Source organism: Catharus ustulatus, chromosome 8 (genome assembly GCF_009819885.2).
Source record: "Catharus ustulatus isolate bCatUst1 chromosome 8, bCatUst1.pri.v2, whole genome shotgun sequence".
Lineage (NCBI taxonomy): Eukaryota > Metazoa > Chordata > Aves > Passeriformes > Turdidae > Catharus > Catharus ustulatus.
In genome coordinates, this window is record NC_046228.1 from 34346338 (window position 1) to 34365271 (window position 18934).

At 55.8% G+C, this 18934-nt stretch overlaps 2 protein-coding genes across 11 annotated transcripts in view; one reads left to right on the plus strand and one right to left on the minus strand.

Annotated features, from left to right (window-relative positions):
* The window catches only part of CDH23 (cadherin related 23), a 169364-nt gene that overhangs the window by 140379 nt on the left and 10051 nt on the right, over nt 1–18934 (plus strand). For 6 of the 10 annotated variants that reach the window (XM_033065501.1, XM_033065502.1, XM_033065505.1 and 3 more), the window contains 10 exons: nt 12097–12318; nt 12401–12520; nt 14386–14566; nt 15404–15537; nt 15707–15916; nt 16051–16158; nt 16605–16707; nt 17504–17629; nt 17714–17917; nt 18116–18574. In XM_033065501.1, the coding sequence (XP_032921392.1) occupies nt 12097–12318; nt 12401–12520; nt 14386–14566; nt 15404–15537; nt 15707–15916; nt 16051–16158; nt 16605–16707; nt 17504–17629; nt 17714–17917; nt 18116–18574 (1867 nt within the window). Of the gene's footprint in view, nt 1–10614; nt 10687–12096; nt 12319–12400; nt 12521–14385; nt 14567–15403; nt 15538–15706; nt 15917–16050; nt 16159–16604; nt 16708–17503; nt 17630–17713; nt 17918–18115; nt 18575–18934 lie in introns of those variants that run through there. The other 4 variants (XM_033065509.1, XM_033065508.2, XM_033065504.1 and 1 more) reach the window with 4 other exon arrangements.
* Nucleotides 575–10609, minus strand: VSIR (V-set immunoregulatory receptor). Its single transcript, XM_033065511.1, has 7 exons — nt 10483–10609; nt 5788–6249; nt 5112–5159; nt 3851–3958; nt 2577–2604; nt 1493–1680; nt 575–1266 (listed from the first exon to the last, which is right to left on the minus strand). Exons 1-7 carry the CDS (start codon nt 10544–10546, stop codon nt 1229–1231), a joined length of 936 nt encoding a protein of 311 aa, XP_032921402.1. The 5' UTR covers nt 10547–10609; the 3' UTR covers nt 575–1228.

Genomic DNA, 18934 nt, shown 5'->3' on the forward strand with positions numbered 1-18934 from the left:
CACTGGGCTGATTGAATCCTGCAGCAGCCTATTCCAGAGGCAAACACTGTTCCTTCCAGCCATGTGGTGTGGGAATTCCTGTGCTGCCAGGGATGCTCTGCCTGGCCACACTGCCTGCTCACATCTGACTCTGGTTTGCTATGACTAATGTTTATGTTTGTCTCGTGGCCATTTTTTTACCCGCCTCACAACAAAAAGAGAAACAAGAGGAAAAAAAAACCAAACAAAAACCAACAAAACAAACGCACTCTGAGTAACAGCGTCTGCCACAAGGTTTGATATCATCACCAGGACTGAGTCATGCTGGAGCCAGAGTTTCTTTTGGACAAGCAATGCCAGATGATGTGTTCAGATGCTGCACGAGCACCCACATTCCTCAGGGCATCACAGAGTCCTCTCACAGTGGCCCAGGAGGGCAAGGGAAAGCCATCCTTAGCATTCCCCACCGTGCCCCCCATGCCTGCAGCTCTCCATGCTCTCAGACACCTCACAGGAACATCCTCCAACACCCTCCAGATGAACTTCCTAACTGACAGGCATTTAAAAAAAAAAGCAAAAAACAAAACTATAAACATCCTTTTTTTCATTTTAATCAGCACTGATAATGAAACAAACAGAAAGATAAATTGCCCTGATCCCAAGCCAAGGATAAAACCGCAGCAGAAATAAGGCTCCTCCCAACATGTGTCGTGCTGTAAAGGCAGCAGCATCACAAGTCCATGGCCATTTCAAAAGGCTGGTAAGGAAAGAAGGCTCTGGTGGCAGCAGGGAGCCTCTCCCCTTCCTGTTTTGCAAAGAAAAAGGTAGTACAAGGTTGGCTGATGATCCTGTTTTGTTCCATGCTGAATAAAGTATTTTACCATCCCCTCCCAGAGAGGATGTTCAGTCAAGGATCCAGAAAGCAGAGCTAAGACCCTGGCAATAAGTTAATCCTCAGGGAAGTCTGCAGGTGCAGGACATCATTCCATCATCCTCACATCCTCAATTTTCAGCTAGTCTGTAAAATGCGAACAGTACAGAGCCGCGCACTTCTCCACAGAAACCGAAATCCGAGCAAGAGAGGTTCACTTCCAGTCCCAGAGCAGTGGCAGGATGGGAGACAAAGGCAGGGATCCTGCACACAGGACCCATTCCCTAAGGCATTGCTGCCCCTGGCCCTGCCACCCTCCAGGGCTGTTGTCTTGGTGAGCACAGCGTGGTCTGCAGGATGTGGTTTCCCCTGGGGTCTTTAGGCTTTCAAGGAATTCGGTGAGTCAGGAACAGGATCTGGAAAAGGGCAGAGCAGGGATATTAGTCTAACTTACAGCCGAAGGGATATTATTCCAGGAAGTGAAACAGAGCTCTGCTTTTGGGAAGAAAACAGAGAGTTTAGGTCCTTCCCATCTTCCCACCCTACACCAAGTGTGCCGCTGATATTTAACCCCTCGCCTTCCCCTTCCCATCCCACCTCCCCCACAGTCCCCAGAGGGGCTCAGCATCGCCAGCAACTCACCCAGGGTGGGGAAGAAGCAATCCCCAGGGCCAGGGGGGGACAGGGGGGTGCTGGGCTCCGAGAGCAGATGCCTGCCAGACTCTGAGGGCAGCCTGCTGGCCACGTAGGACAGCTGGGGCCGGGGCCGTGGCTCCGTGCCCGTTGATGGCACTGCCTCGAACACGGGGTTTTCAATGCCCTGGGCACTGCTGTGGGACAGGAGAAGAGTTTTATTTTTATTTTTATTTTATTGGCGGTTTTTTTAAAATCCCCAGGTGCTGGAACCCAGAAGCCTGGGAGTTTTGAACTTTCTGTTCTTCATGACCCCCCAAGGGAACACTGCTTTAGACTGGAGGCCTTGGAGAAGGCTTCCAAATTTGAGTGATGAAGTTAAAATCACGGGTGTGTAGTTAGAACAGAAGTGTGTGCTTTCACATGGTGAAGCATTTGGAATTTGTGGTTTTTAGAATATAGTAATAGGTATGGGACAAGATGGAGGATTTTGGCCATTGGCTCTTTCTCTCTTCTTCCTTCTTCATGATTTCAGGCAGTTTTTGGTTGGATAGTCAGTGCTGCACTGCGGGTCACAGGTGTTTGGTTATTGGGTCAAAAGGACAAATAGGTGTTAGCTTTTAATTGACTGCTTAGCTTTAAAAGACCTTGTAACCAGCTGGATTCAGCTCCATTTCGCTCACTTTTAGCTGTTAGCTGGAAGTTTGGCTGAGCACTGGGAGCAGGCAAGCAGGGCAAGGAGCAGGTTCAGGCAATGGCACCTCAGCTGGGAGCAAATGGGGAGCCCAGTGCAGGGGAAGGTTTAACCAAAGTGGATCCAAGCTCTTACTGGGGTGCAGGGAGAGGCAGGCCCTTGAAAAACGGAAGGATGTACTTCCCATGTGGAGATAGGGAAGAGAAACAGCAATTTCCCAGAAAGGGAAAGGGCTCAGGACGTGGGTGACACCAGCATCCCTTTCACTCTGCCAGGCTGGGGATCTGTGCAGGCTTCAAGGGGAAGGAGGAAAGGACAAGACCTCTGCAGGGTGTGGGGTTCAGGCTGCAAGGGGGTGTGAAGGGGTGGGGGCAGCTGGGGACACGTGGGTTTCCTTACCTGTCCATCCTGACAAGCTCGTGGGCACCTGCCAAAGACAAAATGTTTGGGGTGAGTGCTGGCAGCACAAAGCCCAGCATCAGGCCCAGAGCCAGGCTGTGTCCTGGTGTCTCTGTGCATCCCTCTGTGCATCTCCTTCCCTGCATCCCTGCCCTCTCCCACCTTGTTCACTCCCCAGCCCAGCTTCCTTCCAGACTGAGGCCCAAAGAAGGGGAAGAGACACTTCTGCAGGCACGGGGTGAAGTGAGGTGCAGCTGCAATCCAGCAGTGCCTGGATGCAGCCACCACCCTCCTGGGGCTCTGCCAACACTTGGCTGGTGTCAGGTATTCCCTCACCCCCTTTGCTGCAGCAGATCCCACAGCCTGTGCTGCTGGGCTCTGCTGGATACCTGAGCTGAGATCCTTGAGTTTTGGCACAAACTGTGCCAAGGAAAAATGCTGTGTGGAAATAACCTGGTCCGTGATACCTGAGGGGCAAACCCCCTGGATTTTGACTCCCTTCTGGGGTGAAGCAGCATCCAGGTGATGCTTTGCAGATGGAGGTGGGAGCTGCAGCCCAGGCAGTGCTAAATGGGTGCCTGTGGCAAGCACAGTTCCCATTCTCGTGGCTGGCACTGTGCCCACTGCTGCTGCAAAAACCACTTCTCCAAAGGAGCCACACAGCACCCACCGAGCTAGGAGAGGAAAACCACAGGGCCCCCGCTTGCCCAAGGGCTGATGAAATGCCTCTGCCAGTTAAGGTGGTGCCCCTTTCCGCCTAATTACTGAAATCTCTGGGAGCCAAGCACGGCAGGAGCTGGCAGCCAGCTCTGCCTCAGCACAGCCAGGGATTCCAGGGCTGGGGCAGCAGAGGGGAGACCTGGCTTGCTGCAGTCCTGTGGCCACAGTCATGCTAGGGGTCTTGAGGAGGGTGAGAAAAGTGCAAATAATGCTTTTCAGTCACTTAGAAGGCAAAGCTTCTATTTCAGGCGTGCAGTGGAAGGAGGGATTAGTGATTGAGAAAGCTCTCAGAGTGGGTGTGGAGGAAAGGGCTCGGCAGGGAGCATCCTCACAGTCTCAGTACCCTCCTATGCCACACTCCTCACCAGCAGCCTGCAGGCATGCCTGATCCTTCCCAGGACAGCTCCTGGCAAGGAGGACCTGACTTTGGGCCACCTCACACCACACCCTGGGACTTGGGGCAACCACAGCCGCTGATCCCGGTGGGGCACATCCCATCCAGCCCTACCAGGCTGGGGAGCCCTGGGAGGTGAGCTGGGTGTCCTGGTACATACGTCTGCTGGTGGCAGCTTGTCTCTGCTTGTAAATGAGGAGCAGGATGAGGGGCAGGCAGAGGATGCCCACAATGCAGGCGCCCGTGGCCAGCGCGGCAGCCGTGATATCTGCAACACAAGAGGGCAGAGATGAACCCTCCCATTCACCTCCCCTTTCCTTGGCTTCCCCAGCCAAAATCACAGAACTATTTAGGATGGAGGAGACCTTAAATGATCATTAAGTCCAGCACAGGACAGCCCCATGTTGACTCAGAGCTGATGCACTGGGATGCGTTGCCAGCTGTGGAGATAAACTCTGAGCCATCCTGTTGGGGCCCTGACCAAAGCCCTTCACTGCTGCAGGATATCCCAAGGGTTTTGGTCTTCTAAGCCCTGATAAAGGCTTCCAGCAACTTTGGAAAGCCATTGCCAGCCATCAAAGGGCTTGTTACCCACAGCCTCTGCTAATTAATGTGTCTGTGGAGAATGTCACCCACAGAGGCTCCCAGGAAGGCTGGCAGCCTGCAGGCACATCTGTGGCCACCAAGCTCCTTGTGGGGTGGCTCACGGTGAAGCTGAGGGCTGCTTAAATCAAGGCAGGTTCAGCTCCTCTCCTGCACCTCCATCTGAGGAAGCAGCTTCTTGCCCCTCTGTGTTTCAGGAGGGGACATTTTCCTCTTTTTTCCTGACAGGGCAGGGTGTCCCAGCACTTGAGACTGAAGGTTAGGGACAAGAAAGCACATGGAGCTGCTTCCCTTGTCAGGGCATGCTGCAAGATAATTTTAGCCAAATCTGCCCATTTAGGAGCCAGCAAAGGGGGACAGACAGAGCAACCCAGCAAGAAACCAGCTGCAGGGTGGAGTGTGGACATCCCCATGTCTAGACACAGCTCTGGGGGAGCCCCACATTGTCTGAGCACTCAAGCAAGGGTTGGGTTTCCCCTGCTTGAGGCAGAGGTGGCCCAGGCTTGGGGTGTAGCGAGAGGTTCCTGCAGCTCTTTCACCTTTCTGCCCTTTCCCATCTGCTCGTGGCAGTGGCTGCTAAATCCCTGTTTTGGGAGGGGGCTCGGGTACTTCAGAACAACAGAGTGAGTGATCTCCGTGGGCTTCAGGACAGCCACGGCCAGGGGATGGGCTAAAGAAGGCTCAGCATTGAAAACCAGCCCCCCAGCAGCCAGCTGTGAGGTTGTGTGTGAGCACTGGTGTGCTGGCAGTGATCCCTAGGGAATGTGTGGGACAGGATGGTGAGCAGTATGTTACAAAGAGGGGTTTTGCCCCTTTACCTTTGCCGGTGGCAGTGTGAAATGTGCAGTTTTGAAGCCCTCCTTTGCCTGCAGAAGAGAACAGAAAAGCTCAGGATTCACTCAAAATTCCCACAGAACTCCCAACCTGCTGCCTGTCCTTGCCTTTTCTCCCTGGTATTGAGAATATTGCTCATCCCAGAGCAGCACAAAGCAGGAGTTTAATCCTGGGAAGTGTTCAGTGAGATCCCTGCTGCTAGACCCCCTTTGTCCAGGCAGCAGGGCCCATCACTGACCGTGCAGCCTCTTTTTTTTCAGTCTAAAAGAAAGTAATCTAATACTGCAAATCAAGGCCAGGAGATGCCTTCCCCTCCCTCATGCCTCTCCCTCTGGGCTGCTGTCCCAAGGTTATCTGTGAGGCCTCGCTCAGCCAGCTCCTTTTAAGTTGAGGCTTGTTTTCCTCTCTGCCAGAAGGAGGTTGAAGAAGATCAGTGAAACTATGTACCATGGTTTTTATTGCATTCCAGCCCCTCAAGTTATTAAGATTTTTTTTTAAATGTTTCATCGCTCCCTAACTCAAACCATCAACATCGGCTGCTCTTTGACTTTTGGAATGTGCCCTGCACTTCCAGAAGTCAGAGAAGTTGCCTTCCCAACCCCCAGTGCTGCATCCCCTTCCCAGCCATGGATGCATGGATGCAGGGGCCCCCTCCCTCACCTGGCTGGACCTGCAGCTCCACGAAGCCGTGAGCCACCTGCATGGTGTGGGGCTTGCTGTGACCTTCCCTCCTGACCTCCACGGCGTAGCAGCAGTAATTCCCGCTGTCCTGCAGCGTCAGGTTCCTCACCACGATGTGGAAGGCGCCGTGGTGGTCGGGCACCAGCTCCACGCCGCGGTGGCCGCCTTGCCTCCCGAGGGGGGATTTTTGGGAGCCGTTGCCTGGCGGCTCGTGGTGCCTGCTGATGTCGTGGTGCAGCTCCTTCTCGGTGACGTTGCGGACGTGCCTCTTGTCAGAGCAGCTCTGGTCGCCCGTGCTGCTGAAGTACCAGGTTTTGTAGAGCAGGTCGTGGCGCTCGGCCAGGGCGCCGCTGATGCGGCAGGTCAGGGTCACGCTCTGGCCCTCGGGGCACACGCACAGCGAGTACGGCGTGGAGATCAGGAAAGCTGCTGCCCTTCCTCCTGCCGGGGAGAAGAGGCAGAGCCTGGGTTTATCCCGTGCCCGAACGAGTGCTGCAAACCCAGAACCAGTGTTGGCCCAGAAGAGCTGGGGCTGCCCCATCCCTGGAAGTGTCCAAGGCCAGGCTGGATGGTCCTGGGATATCCCTACCTGGGATGGTGGAAGGTGTTGAAACTACACAACCTCGAACTCCCTTCTAACCCAGATCATTCCAGGATTTTGTAGCAGGGCTGGGAGCACAACCTCACCCTAGAAATCAACTCTGCAGGAGGGACATGCTCTAAACACAGTTAAGCATCAGCAGCAGGGAGGCAAAGGAGAATGAGAGGAGAAGCAAGGCAGCAGGGTTATGGCTTGTGAAGGAGGAAACACAAGCACTCCTGGGCCAGCTGCAAAAAATAAAATAACCGAAAGAATCAAAATTGAACAGAAAAGTTCCAGGAGGAGCAGTGCCCCCCACCTTGTCCCCCAGATAAGGCAGAGAGCAGGTCCCACCCTCCTTGTTTTTCAGACCCTAGGGAAGAAAAGGGGGAACTGGCTCATGTTGACAGTGAGGAGCTGCTGGAAAATGAAAACAATTTTCAGAAAGAAGTTCTGGGTCATGGGCAGGAGGCGTGGCAGGAGTGGGAGCAAGGGGCACACTATGGGATTGCTGGTCTTTCCCCACCACATGGGTGGGGGACACTGCTGGGTCAGGGGAGGGAAAAATGCAAAGACAGGAGAGGTTTTGGTGTTCTGGCCCTGCCAGAGCCGCTCCTTCATGTTTGCAGAAGTGCAAACATCACTTGGAAAGCTGGAGAAAAAGCAGATTCTGGGTTTATTTACTCTGGAAAAGCAGCTTCTGGGGCTGGTTTGCAGCAGAGGAGATGTTACAAGGACGAGATAGGTTTTGTTGCTTCGTTTTGTTTTTTTTTATTTTGGTAACATCCTGTTGTGCCATTAGTTTGGTTTCGCTTTGAGGTTTCTCGCTTGCCGTATTGAGAGGGCGTCGATCACAGGCAGGGCGTGATGTGCCTGCCCACAAACATCCAGCCAGGCCAGAGGCTCCCCACTGCTGAGCCACCCAGACAGCATCCTCCTCCTGGGAGCAGAGTCACCGTGTCACCTGCCTGGCCCAGCTGGGGAGAGTGAAACCAAAAACGTGCCTTCCACCCCTCGTGGTTATCTCTGACTCTTCGGTGATGGTGCAAGAGAAGCCCTTGGGTGCCTGCCTGAGGGTGCTCTGCAGGGACAAGGAGATCGGCCACACTGCTCTGGAGCCCATGGTGCCAGGGCTGGTGTGACCTTTGCCTGGCCACTGGGGCTGATTGCCTCCTGCTCCCCGCAGCACGCGCAGCAGCACGTCCCGGAGCTGCTCTGGGGCAGAGGTTTGTGTGGCCTGAGCTCAGTCTCGTTTTCAAGCCCTGACTTCTCCTTATCCTCAGGTGCTGCCGGGGCCAGGATGCACGGCCGGGCTGGATGGGTTCTGGCAGGCAGCAGCCCCCAGCTCCTTGCCAAAGCACTGAGCACAAAAGGCACCTCAGATGTGCTTCTCGATACCTGCTGCAAGGGGAAGTGCCCCATTCACATTCGGGGTCTCCTGGGAGCCACAGGAAGGGAAGCCAGGGCTCTATTGGAGGAAGCCACACTTCCAACACCTTCCAAAAGTATCTGCAGGAGTCTGTTGTTTTCTGCACATCCCCCTCAAGTGAAGCCCCGCTCATCCCCGCACGGTTTGCAAAGCTCTGCCTTGCTGAACCATCCAGCCTCCGCCTCCGGATCTTGATGGGAACCGTCTGGATGGAAAGTCAGCACAGCCCACGCTCTCGGGGAGGGGCAGAGGTTACCATGTGTGCAACCCTCGGCGTTACAGCTTCCCTTCCCTCTCCGGTGCGGGGGAAGGCTCTCCAAAGCCTTGGGGTGGAGGAGACAGCAGCTGGCAAGGCACGGTACAGCCCGGATTGGTGCCAGGGCAGTTGGTGTTCCCTCCCCGAGACTGACTCTGGCTTCAAGCACATGCTGGATGCCAGATGGAGCCCAGGGAAAGCATCTCCTGGTGGTGTCTTTGTACTAAAGCCCATGGATCTTTAATCTCCTGGGCTTCTTCCGTGCCCAGAGCCCGGGCTTGGCTCCTTCCACACCCCAGTCAGACCATTCCCTTTGAAGTCAGAGCTGCTGGCAAATGCCAAAATAAAGCCAGATGCCCGTCTCTGCGCATCTCCAGCTGGTTGGACCAGTTGAGCTGAGAGCTGTTGTCTTGTCACCATCTGGTAAAGACAGAGGAGGTCTCAAGCAGTTGCCGAAAGTGCTCCTTTTCCTCTTGGGCACCTCAATAACTTTGTCTCCAACCCTGTTGTATCAGTGCAGCGCAAACCCCAGTGCAGTATTGGTACATCCCAGAGCTGGCGTCACTCTCTTGACGCCTGGGAACTTCAGACAAAACAGAAGCAGAAACCTGTGCTGCTTGGCCGACCAGCAGCTTAAATAAATCAGGATTTCCCACCAGATTCTGGGTCAGTGACCAAAAGTCTCTCCTGGCTGCTTCTCCTATGTTTGGTCCCCAGTCGTGGCAAGCAGGTGTTCGAAGAACAGAACAGAAGTGATTTCCACATCAGGCTGCCTCTTTCCACTCTGAGGAAATCTGGGAGATCAGGAGATGGAGCCTTTGGAGGGGCTCACCTGCTGCTGGAGACAGAGGTGGAGCAAGGAGTTCTGCTTTCTCCCTCTTCTGGGAGCTCCTGTCACAGGCTCTCACGTCAAAGTGCCCCGAGCCCCATTGTCACCATGCTGTGATTATGCTTCAGAGTTACCAGCCAGGTGAGATGTGCAGAGGCTTCCCCAGCTCTGCAGAAGAACCTCAAGCACGGAAGAAAGAGAAGAGGAAAAACTTGCTGAAGATGCCCGAGACACATTAACAGCCCTCATCTCCTGCACCCCAGGGGCCAAATGGCTTCCCAGCAGTGGGGGTACCCATCATCCAGGCAGTGCAGGGAGCATCCTCAGGGGGCCGTGCCTTGCTCCTTGTCCAGCACAGCCCTGGCTCAGGGACAGCACTTGGGATGAAATTTTGGAAAGCCCAGCTCAGCTGCTGTCCTTTAGGTGAAAAGGAGTCACTTCTTCATCCACCTTGCTGCCAGCATCCTCAAGCTGGATGTCTCCAAGGCTTACTTCTCCATCAATCCCTGCTAAAATTAGCCGGGGGGCGTTCAGAAAGTTTTGGCAGGCGCGGGGTTGCGCAAAGCTCAGTTCCTCTGGCACCGTGTTGAACATCAGCATCCGAGCTTGTTGCGTTGCAGACGGCCTGAAGTTCAGTCCCAGATGCATAAATGAAGTCATTCAGATCCCCGTGGAGATGCTGGGAATTGCTCCCTCATGCCGAAACAAAACGTGGTTCAACCCACACCAGCCTTGCAGTGGAGCACCTTCGGGCATCTTTTCTTCCTGGAGATGCGCTGGCAGAAATCGTGGAGGCAGTCGCTGTGTCCCGGGAGAGAGGGTGAAGCCAACCCGATGCTCACCCTCCGCCGGCGCAGGGCAGGGAGGGATCACGGTCCTTCCCAGCTTCCTTCTCTGGGTCGTCGCCCAGAGTGGAACCGCGGCTTTAATGCCACCGCCCCCGTTTCACTGCCTGGCCCCGGACCCCTGGGGTCAGGCATGAAGCAGCCCCCTCCCAAAGCATCCCCCCGATAAGCAGCCAGCGAGCTCCCAGCTCTGGGAAGCGCTCACTCCGGGAATTCGGAGTGTGCCCTGGCCACGGCTGGTTGCCCAGCCGGAGAAGTGCCCGGCACATCCCGGCGGAGCGCAGCATCCTCAGAGAGGGCATCCCAGCCCCGCTGGCACAGATCCCCTGTCTCCGCCCCCCCAGGGCTGCTGGAAGGCTCTTCTCGCCGTGGGACCCCCACCGTGCCAGGGAAAAGCTTTTCCAGCCCGGGGGCTCCAGCGGGAGGCTGGCTGGGACAAGGGGCTGCTTTCCTTCCACGCATGTTAGATCAAAGCAGAGGAAGAAAGAAAAAAAACAAAAAACAGTTCTCAAGAGTTTTAGAACAGCAGTCCCCCTGCTGCCCCTTTACCCCAGCACCGTGCGAAACACTGGCTTGAACCCCCACACACCAAAATCACAGGGCAAGAGAGCGATTAACACCCCAAACACGCCCGACTCCTTGTGCCGAAGCGCAGCCCCGGGCAGGCGAGCACGGTGCCCCGAGAGAGGAGAGTTTGTCCGGGCAGGGAGGAGAGGAAAGCGAGCCGCAGCTTACCGTGGGAAACGAGCAGGCAGAGCGCAGCCAGGAGCAGCCCGGCCCGGCGGTTCGCTGTCCCCATGCTGGCAGGGCGACCGAGGTGGCCTCTGCGGAGCCACCGAGCGCTCTGAGCAGCCCCGCAGCGCCAGCCGGACTCGCACACACAGGAAATTTCATCGCGGTTCACTCAGCGCTGCCGAGAAGGGCGAGCACCCCCCGGAGGTGAGAGGCTGCAGGGAGCATCCGCGGATGGGGATGGCTTCGGACCCCATCCCTTTGGGTGCCTCTGGGGGGTTTCTCCCCTTACAACCTCGCTTAGAGCCGCCTGGTAGCCCCTGCGTGCGCTTTTTGGGGTGCTGAGGAGGATGCTCGCCGTGCCAAGGGACTTGCGGGGGGCTGGTCTCCATCCCTTCCCTTGTAACTTTGCTCGTTTTCCCCTTGTTTATGAGGATTAAGGAGACAGAAGTTGTCCCGGGATTGAACGGGCGGCAGGTACAGGGGAGGGTTACTCAGAGCAATGCCGGCTTGGAAAAGGGAACTGAGCTTTTCCCCCCAAAAAAATGGGAGCAAAGCATCCCCCTCCTACAGCCCTTTTACACTCTGCCCTGAAATAGCAAAGCAGCCCCGAGGTCTGACGCATAATTCCTCCTGGAGCTTCTCTTCAAATTCCAAAGGCATCAACAAAGTCTCTGGCTGCAGCTGAGAGCTGCCTCATTTCCAGTCAGCCTTCCCTGGAAAGTGGAGCCCAGAGACACGAGGAGTTTTGCAAACCACAGGAAACTTTGCTGCTTGCCTACTCTGGATCCGGAGTGTGCAGGGCAATAGAAAAGTACCTAATTACCGTGTGGCATTGTGGCTATGATGTTCCTGCCAAAAAACGCAATCCTTGGCTGGCTGGAAGAAATTTGTTGCTGGGGGGAGGTGTAGGCGTGGAGTCCAGGTACCTCAAGGAAATGGTTTATTGTCCCAAACCTCCCCCTCTGTGCCGAGCCCTTAGGCAGAGTGGTGTGCCACTGTCACCTCCCCGTCCCCAGATGACAGCCAGGACATCCAGGTGCCCGTGCAGGGCCAGGGACAGCTGGAAGTGGCTCTGATCTGGCTGAACCTGATCAGCAGGGAGGTGGTGGGACCATGGAAGGTCAGCCCAGTTGTCCAAGATGCTCAGTTTTGTTCCACCCCTGAGCCATGGCAGCATCATCTCCAGGGGTTTTTCCATCCATATTGCCACACTCAGTAACAATCAAGGTGTCCCCACGGCAAGGCAAGGACTCACATATGCCTCCTCCAAAGGTAGGGAGGCACGGTGGTGTTCAGTGTTTGGTTTTCCATGTGCCATGGGCTGCTCCCTGGTGTTGCCAGCAATGGTGAGCAGTGAAAAGAGGAGGGATCCCATAGATAGACACTGCTTGGGGACAGGGGTGTGATTTAATCTCAGCACATTTATCTCTGTACCCAGCCGTTACCTGGAAGCGCGTCTGAAGCCACGGCTCATTTCATTTGGAGCCCTGCACTCTGTTTGTGTCTCTTGGCAGTGCTGAGCCCATGCTGGTCCTTGACCTTGGCAGATGCAGCTCCAGAGACTGCCCAGCAAATGCCTCCACAGTGCTTAACACCGTGTCCCGTGTCCCACAGGCCACCACCACGGTGTACGTCACCGTTCTGGACGAGAACGACAACGCTCCCGCCTTCCGGCAGCAGCTCTACGAGGTGACCCTCGACGAAGGTCCCTCCACCCTCAACGCCACCCTGGTCACCGTGCAGGCCCTGGACCAGGACGAGGGACCCAACGGCACGGTGGCCTACGCCATCACCGAAGGCAACATCCTGGGCACCTTCCGCATCGACAACGCCACGGTCAGTACGGAGGCCGGCCCCGTTCCGGACACATCCCTGCCTTGCTCCCTTCACTCCCAGCTGCTCTCCCCTGTGCTTGCAGGGGGAGATCCGCACGGTGAAGGAGCTGGACTACGAGATCAGCCACGGGCGCTACACCTTGATCGTCACGGCCACCGACCAGTGCCCCATCGCCTCGCGCCGGCTGACGTCCACCGCCACGGTAAGGAGCTGATGGGGACGGGGCGTTGTGACATTGTGGCATCTCTGGGGTCAAGGAGTTCCCACTTGCTGAGCAGTTTCACATCTCCTTCCCAGCGGTCACCAGTTGCTTTTCCCAGCTCTGGCCGGTTTGCCCAGTTGCCGTCACTTTGCTCTCTCAAGGGTGTTTCAAAACAGGGTCACGCACAAAGAGAGTGTTCTGGGTTAATTAGCCCAGTTAACTGGTCCTGGAAAGACATCGAGAAATTCCTGGAACTCCTTATTTTGTGATGTCCTCTTGGTCCTTCCTGCTTGAAGGGACAGCAGGTAGTAAAGCATTGCTGTAGCAATAATTTCATCTTTATCTTTCCTTGTTATTTATGTGCTTTTAAAATTCCCTTTTCCCTTGTAAGGAGGTTATTTAAAGCCTCTAGTCATTTTTATGCTGCTTTTCTCTGTAGCTCTCTCTGTTTTCCCTGGGCCACGGTGACCTAAACTTAGAGCACTGCTCAAAGACTGGGGAGGGCAGGCAAGCAGCTCCAAAGCAAATATTTTGCAGGAATTGAGTACACTGATTATTTTTGCAACCAAAAACAAAATTTGACCAATTGTACAGCGTGCCCAGATTGATTTGGTGGTCTGCAAGGTGGCAGGGATGGGTTAAATCTTCTGTCTTGATTGCCATGGACCATTGTACCTCACCCTGATATCGAGTCACAGGTTTTGTAATCCTCCAAAAGGTGATAAATTCTTGAGTGTGAAGGGAGGGGGGAAAAAAGGAAAAACTGAAAGGGAGATACCAGTGTGGGAAATTTCTATGGATAAAATCTGTCCCCACAAGCCTGGCAGTGGGGCTTCACACTTGGACAAAAGGGAAAGCCTTCAGATTTGGGCATCTGATACTGCTGGGGGTGAATTTGTGGCCCAGGACAGAGCTGGGGCTTAACTGCAGGCGTGTGCCATGTGCTGCAGGCAAAGGCAGAGCTTCCCCTGCACTTGGCTCAAGCTGAGACATGAACTTGGAAACCCCTTCAGCAACAGGCACCGAAGCCAGGAAAGATAGGAAAGAAGGAAACACCCTCCCTCCACTGCTCAAGGAGATTGTGCCAGCAATGTATGAAAACACAGATTTTTAGAGGATTATTTGAGATCCCCAGTGATGGGAAGTCCATCACCCTGATAAGGCGTGCCAGTGTTTGTTTTCCCCACTGCTAGGAAACGGAGCAGAAACTTGGATATACTCTCTGTAAAGATTAAGTTTAACCAGCAACAAATGCCCATCTGGTGGATTTCACTGTTCTTCAACCTAGGATGTCAGAAAATGCCTCATTTCCGGTGTCTTTCTCATCACCACCTCTACCACCAGTGGTACCTGTGCCACTGGTGGTACAGGTGGTTTTGTTGGAACAAGGACGCAGCCTTCAATTTTTTTAAAGTCTGCTCAGCATTAGGAATTAAGCATTTAATTCCCAGGTATTTAATTAAGTATTAAGTATGTTGGAGAAAAGGAGTGAGCCAGTGTGTAGCTGGCTGCAGAAATCAGGCGTCTCCAAACTCATGTCTGTGGTTTTGTCTGTCCTGCTGGGGTGTGGATGTGGAGGACATTGGGCTGTTGGGTTGAGTTCCCCATCGTGGTGTGTGGCCCAGAGGTTTAGCAGTGTGGAGTCCTGTAGTGGGCTGTTGGACGGGCATGACCAGGAATAACCAAGTTGGAATCTCCCAGCTGTGAGTTGGATGTCTGGTGATGCCAGAAAAGCCAGAAATACACGAGGCATTTTGCCACCCATCCACAGCTTCCCATGCTCACGGCCTGCAGGGTGTTCTTCCCTTCCCCTTCCATCCATCCCTCTCCTCTCACACCCCTCGTGCTTCTCACCGTGACGGCAGGTGCTGGTGAACCTCAATGACATCAACGACAACTGTCCCACCTTCCCGCGGCCCTACGAGGGTCCCTTCGATGTCACCGAGGGCCAGCCCGGCCCTCGTGTCTGGACCTTCCTGGCCCACGACGGGGACTCGGGACCTAGTGGACAAGTGGAATACAGCATCGTCGCCGGGGACCCCCTGGGTGAGCGGGGACACCTCTCACCAGGGCATGAAAGGCATGGCCTGTCACCCCATGTCCCGCTGGCGGCCCTATGGAAGAGCCTGGCTTGCGGGAGCATGGGGAGGAAGCGTTTCAGAAAAGCCATCCTCCCTCCCAGCTCGGCCTGTCGACACCAGGAAATCCTGTTTTGAGCAACAGGAAGCTTAACCTGTTCATGCCGGGACAGGGGGGTGGCTGGGGTTTGTGGAGGGAAGGGGATGGCCCAAGAATTTGTTGAGCAGTAAAGGCAAAAAGAAATCAAAAAGGCAAAGAGCAAAGTGCAGAAAGAGAAACTGAGCCTCATCCCCAAATCCCTGTGGGGTTTGCTGGGTGTTGGGGAACTGAGTTGCTCTCCAGCACTCACAGCTCCACCAGCACCATGGTGCAGATGGTAGAGGAGCTGGGGCCATTCCAAACCATGGGGACATCTGGATGTCCCTTGCTGAAGGGAGTGTGGCTTCGGTCCAGGGAATCTGGAAGGTGGAGCCCAGTCCCATCTCCCAGCTGACCCAGAACAAGCAGGATGAGGCCCTTGAACCCTGGGGGTCTGTGCTGTGTAGCCCGCCCTGGTCTGGCCATCCCAGAAACAGAAAGGCCCAGAGAAAAGGGGCAGGCACCTCTCATTTGGCCATCCACCCCATCCCCTGCTCCTGCTGATACCTGGGAGTGCATCCAGATCAGTCCCCAGCTGTCACAACCCTCCTGTATCTGCAGTGAGGGGGTTTGGGTTTGTCCCCAGACCTGCCGGGGTGCCCCAGCTCCCAAACAAGCCACTCCCTTGGTGCATGGTGAGAGCCAGGGCCCCGCTGTCTCTGGCAGGGGAATTTGTCATCTCCCCGGTGGAAGGAGAGCTGCGGGTGCGGAAGGATGCCGAGCTGGACCGCGAGAACATCGCCTTCTATAACCTCACCATCGCTGCCCGCGACCGGGGCGTGCCTCCCCTCAGCTCCACTGTGAGCCCCCATGCCCAATTCCTTCCTTTCCAATCTGTGGTTTCATCCTCCTCCCCTCCACCTCCTTCTCCTTGTCCCTTTCCATACTGGGCTGAGTGGGGCAAGCCCGCCTCTTGCCTGGGGAGTGCAAGGAAAGGATGGGAAACACACGCCCTCCTCTCCCTGCCAGATGCTGGTGGGTGTCCGTGTGCTGGACATCAACGACAACGACCCTGTGCTGCTGAACCTGCCGATGAACCTCACCCTGAGCGAGAACGCCGCCGTCTCCAGCTTCGTCACCCGCGTCCTCGCCCGCGACGCCGACCAGGGCCCCAACGCCCTCCTGACCTTCGATATCACCGCTGGGAACACGGAGAATGCCTTCTACATCAACAGCACCGTACGGCCCAGGGGTGGGAAGCTGGGATAAAGGAGGGTGGGAACCCAGCTGTGCTGTCTGGCATCCCTGTCCTTCCCTAGGGGAAGCATTCCTCGCATCCCATGGGGTGTTTTCTCCCTTGTTTTTCCTGGCAGAGCGGCATTGTGTACGTGAACCGCCCACTGGACAGGGAGCGGGTGCCCGAGTACAGGCTGACTGTGACGGTGAAGGACAACCCTGAGAACATACGCAATGCCAGGCGGGTAATTACGGACACTGCCGGCACCTCCGGCAGGGCAGACGGGAGGGCGGCTGGGAAAAGGGGTTCCTACCATGGCCAAAAACAATCAGGGCCTTTACCCACAGTTTCTGATGGTAGCCCCATCCCCAGAATGTGTCTGGGGATCACAGGAAGGGGGTTACAAGCCCATCCCCAGTAGAGAGCAGGACCAGTAGGATCTAGCGCAGGTCCGAAGTAATTTGTTGACTCCATGCAACAGCAGGAGATGTCATGGAAGGTGGGACAGTGTTGGGCTAGAGAGCTGGAAAACCACAATGACAGTGGAGCATCCTTTGGCTGACTGTCCCAGTTGCACACCTTCGAGGGCAGTCCAGGGAATGCAGCTTTGACTAGAAGTGGGAGAACGAGAGGGTGAGCTCAAGGAAAGGACATTATGGTCATCGCCCTCTTGTCCCAATTCTCCTTTAGGATTTTGACCTGCTGGTCATTTCCATAGCGGATGAGAATGACAACCGCCCCCTCTTCACCCAGAGCTCCTACCAGGCCGAGGTGATGGAGAACTCGCCCCCTGGTAGGTCTCTCTTCACTCCCTTGTGTGGCTCCTGGAGACCCCCTCAGGGCTGGATGAGGGGAGGTGTCTCCTGGCCGTTGAGCAGGGCTGCAGCTCAGTGAGACAGGGATGCTGAGTTCGAGGAGCTTGTGCCTTGATCAGCCTTGAGGAAAACATAGCTTTGGTCCATGCTGCTTGTGGAAACCCTTCCTGGCACAGGTCAAAAACCAGCACCATTTGGGATTTGCTCAGCAGCAGCAGGTGCCCTGGGGCAGCCTTGAGGGCACCCATCTGCCCAATACCCTGAAGAGGATGGGCTGCCATCTCTCCATCACCTGGAACTGCCTTGCTCCAGGGGTTAGAGATTTTTAAGAGTCCAGCCTGTCCAGGTAGACATTTCCCAGACAAAGAACTAGAAACACTATTCTTACTATTTTGTTTGCCTTCCTGCCACTTAAATTGCTCCCTGCTCCAAGACCTCAGGTATCCTGTCCCACCATTGAGCAACACCTCAAACAAAGGGTTTGAGTGCCTCCAAGTGACACCCTCGGTGGCAGGGTGCTGGTGCCACCCCTCTGATGGATGTGTCTGTCTGTTTGCTTTTAGCTGGATGTCCCACCACCTCTCCTGGGCCTCACCAGTCGGTCTGCAAGGCTGCAGCAGCCACCCCAAAGTGCCTCTTACCCCATGAGGCCCGGCTCTGTCACCTCCTCCATCCATTCATTGCTGTCCCTCATGTGTCACCAGGGTGGGAGGGGGACAGGGGGGCTCTGTGGGGGACTGCCCTGCTCCCTAATGCTTTTGTCATCTCATCCAGGGACTCCAGTCACAATGCTCAACGCACCCATCCTAGCTCTGGATGCTGACCAGGGCAGCAATGCTGTGGTGACCTACGAGCTCCTGAAGGCATCCCCAGACCTCTTCGTTATCAACAGCAAGACAGGTGGGGTGGCTCAGCTGGTCTGTCCCTAGCCCAGGGCCACCAGGTCCCCATGTGGTGTGCCACCAGGCTTTTCCCTTTCTCCAGGTGTGGTTTCGGTGAAGCCCAGTGGGGTGATCGACCGAGAGGCTTTGCTGGACCCTCACCTGGAATTCACACTGGTGGCTCGTGATGTGGGGGGCCTGAACAGCACTGCCAGCCTGGCAGTGACCATCCTGGATGACAATGACAACCGCCCTGTATTCCAGCCGGCATCCATCACAGTGCGGCTGCTGGAGAACAGCCCTCCAGGTCAGGACTGGATGTGGGATGTGGGGGACTGAGTGTCCCCTTGGGTATGTGAAGATCCAGCTCCTCAGTTGATCAGGATGGGGTCAAAGGGAAAATTGGGGAATTGAGGCTGCCCCTGTTGCTTGATGGTGTTTTCCTTTGGCTTGTTACTGCTGCCCTCCAACCCTCGCTTGAGAGGGCTGTGTCCCACCTTTCCAGGCTTCTCCGTCCTCCAGGTGACAGCCACGGACGCTGACAGTGGCCTCAACAAACAGCTGGACTACCGCATCGAGGGTGGTGGCCAGGACAGGTTCCTGATCGATGCCACCACGGGGGTGATCCGCGTGGCCAACATCACCATCGACCGTGAGGAGCGCGATGCCTACCGGCTGGTGGTGGTGGCTGTGGACCAGGGCACGCCGGCGCTCTCGGGCACCGCCACCGTCAGCATCCTCATCGATGACGTCAACGACTGCCGGCCCGAGTTCATCAACCCCATCCAGACCGTCAGCGTACCCGAGTCGGCTCCACCCGGCACCGTGGTGGCCGAGGTGACCGCCGTGGACAGGGACCTCCACCCCCGCCTGGAGTACTACTTGCTGGGGATTGTGGCCCGCGATGACACGGACGCGCTGGTGCCCGAACAGCAAGGAGCGTTCACTGTGGATTTTAGGACAGGTAGGAGAGCGGGAAGGGTGGAGTGGGCAGTGTGGAACCCTCTCCTCGTTTCTGCTTCTACTTCTTCTTCTCTGCCTTGAGGTAGGTACAGGGAGGTGATGCTCCTCTCTTGCCTCCCCACTGTCCTCCTCCAACTGCCCTGTCTCACCCTGCCCTGTCTTCTCTTCCCTGACTGACTGACTTAATTTTGCTTTCTTTCTGAGCTCTCAGCCTGCCAGGTTTGTCTCTGTGTCTGCTCATTTCTGTCTCCCTGCCACCCCTGGCCTCCCTCCATCTCACTCATCTCCACTGGCAGAGATGGCCTCTGTTGCGGCCCGGGGGCTGCTCAGCCTTGGCAGACTGGACCCAAGCACCCTCACT

What these genes read in the sequence shown, in the direction of transcription:
- VSIR (XM_033065511.1), bottom strand. Translation starts at nt 10,546, where the DNA reads ATGGGGACAGCGAACCGCCGGGCCGGGCTGCTCCTGGCTGCGCTCTGC. An exon ending in GGAGCTGCAGGTCCAGCCAG is followed by an intron (nt 5,160 to 5,787) that starts GTGAGGGAGGGG and finishes TCTCTTCTGCAG; the next exon opens with GCAAAGGAGGGCTTCAAAAC. An exon ending in TTGCTTCTTCCCCACCCTGG is followed by an intron (nt 1,267 to 1,492) that starts GTGAGTTGCTGG and finishes GCCCTTTTCCAG; the next exon opens with ATCCTGTTCCTGACTCACCG.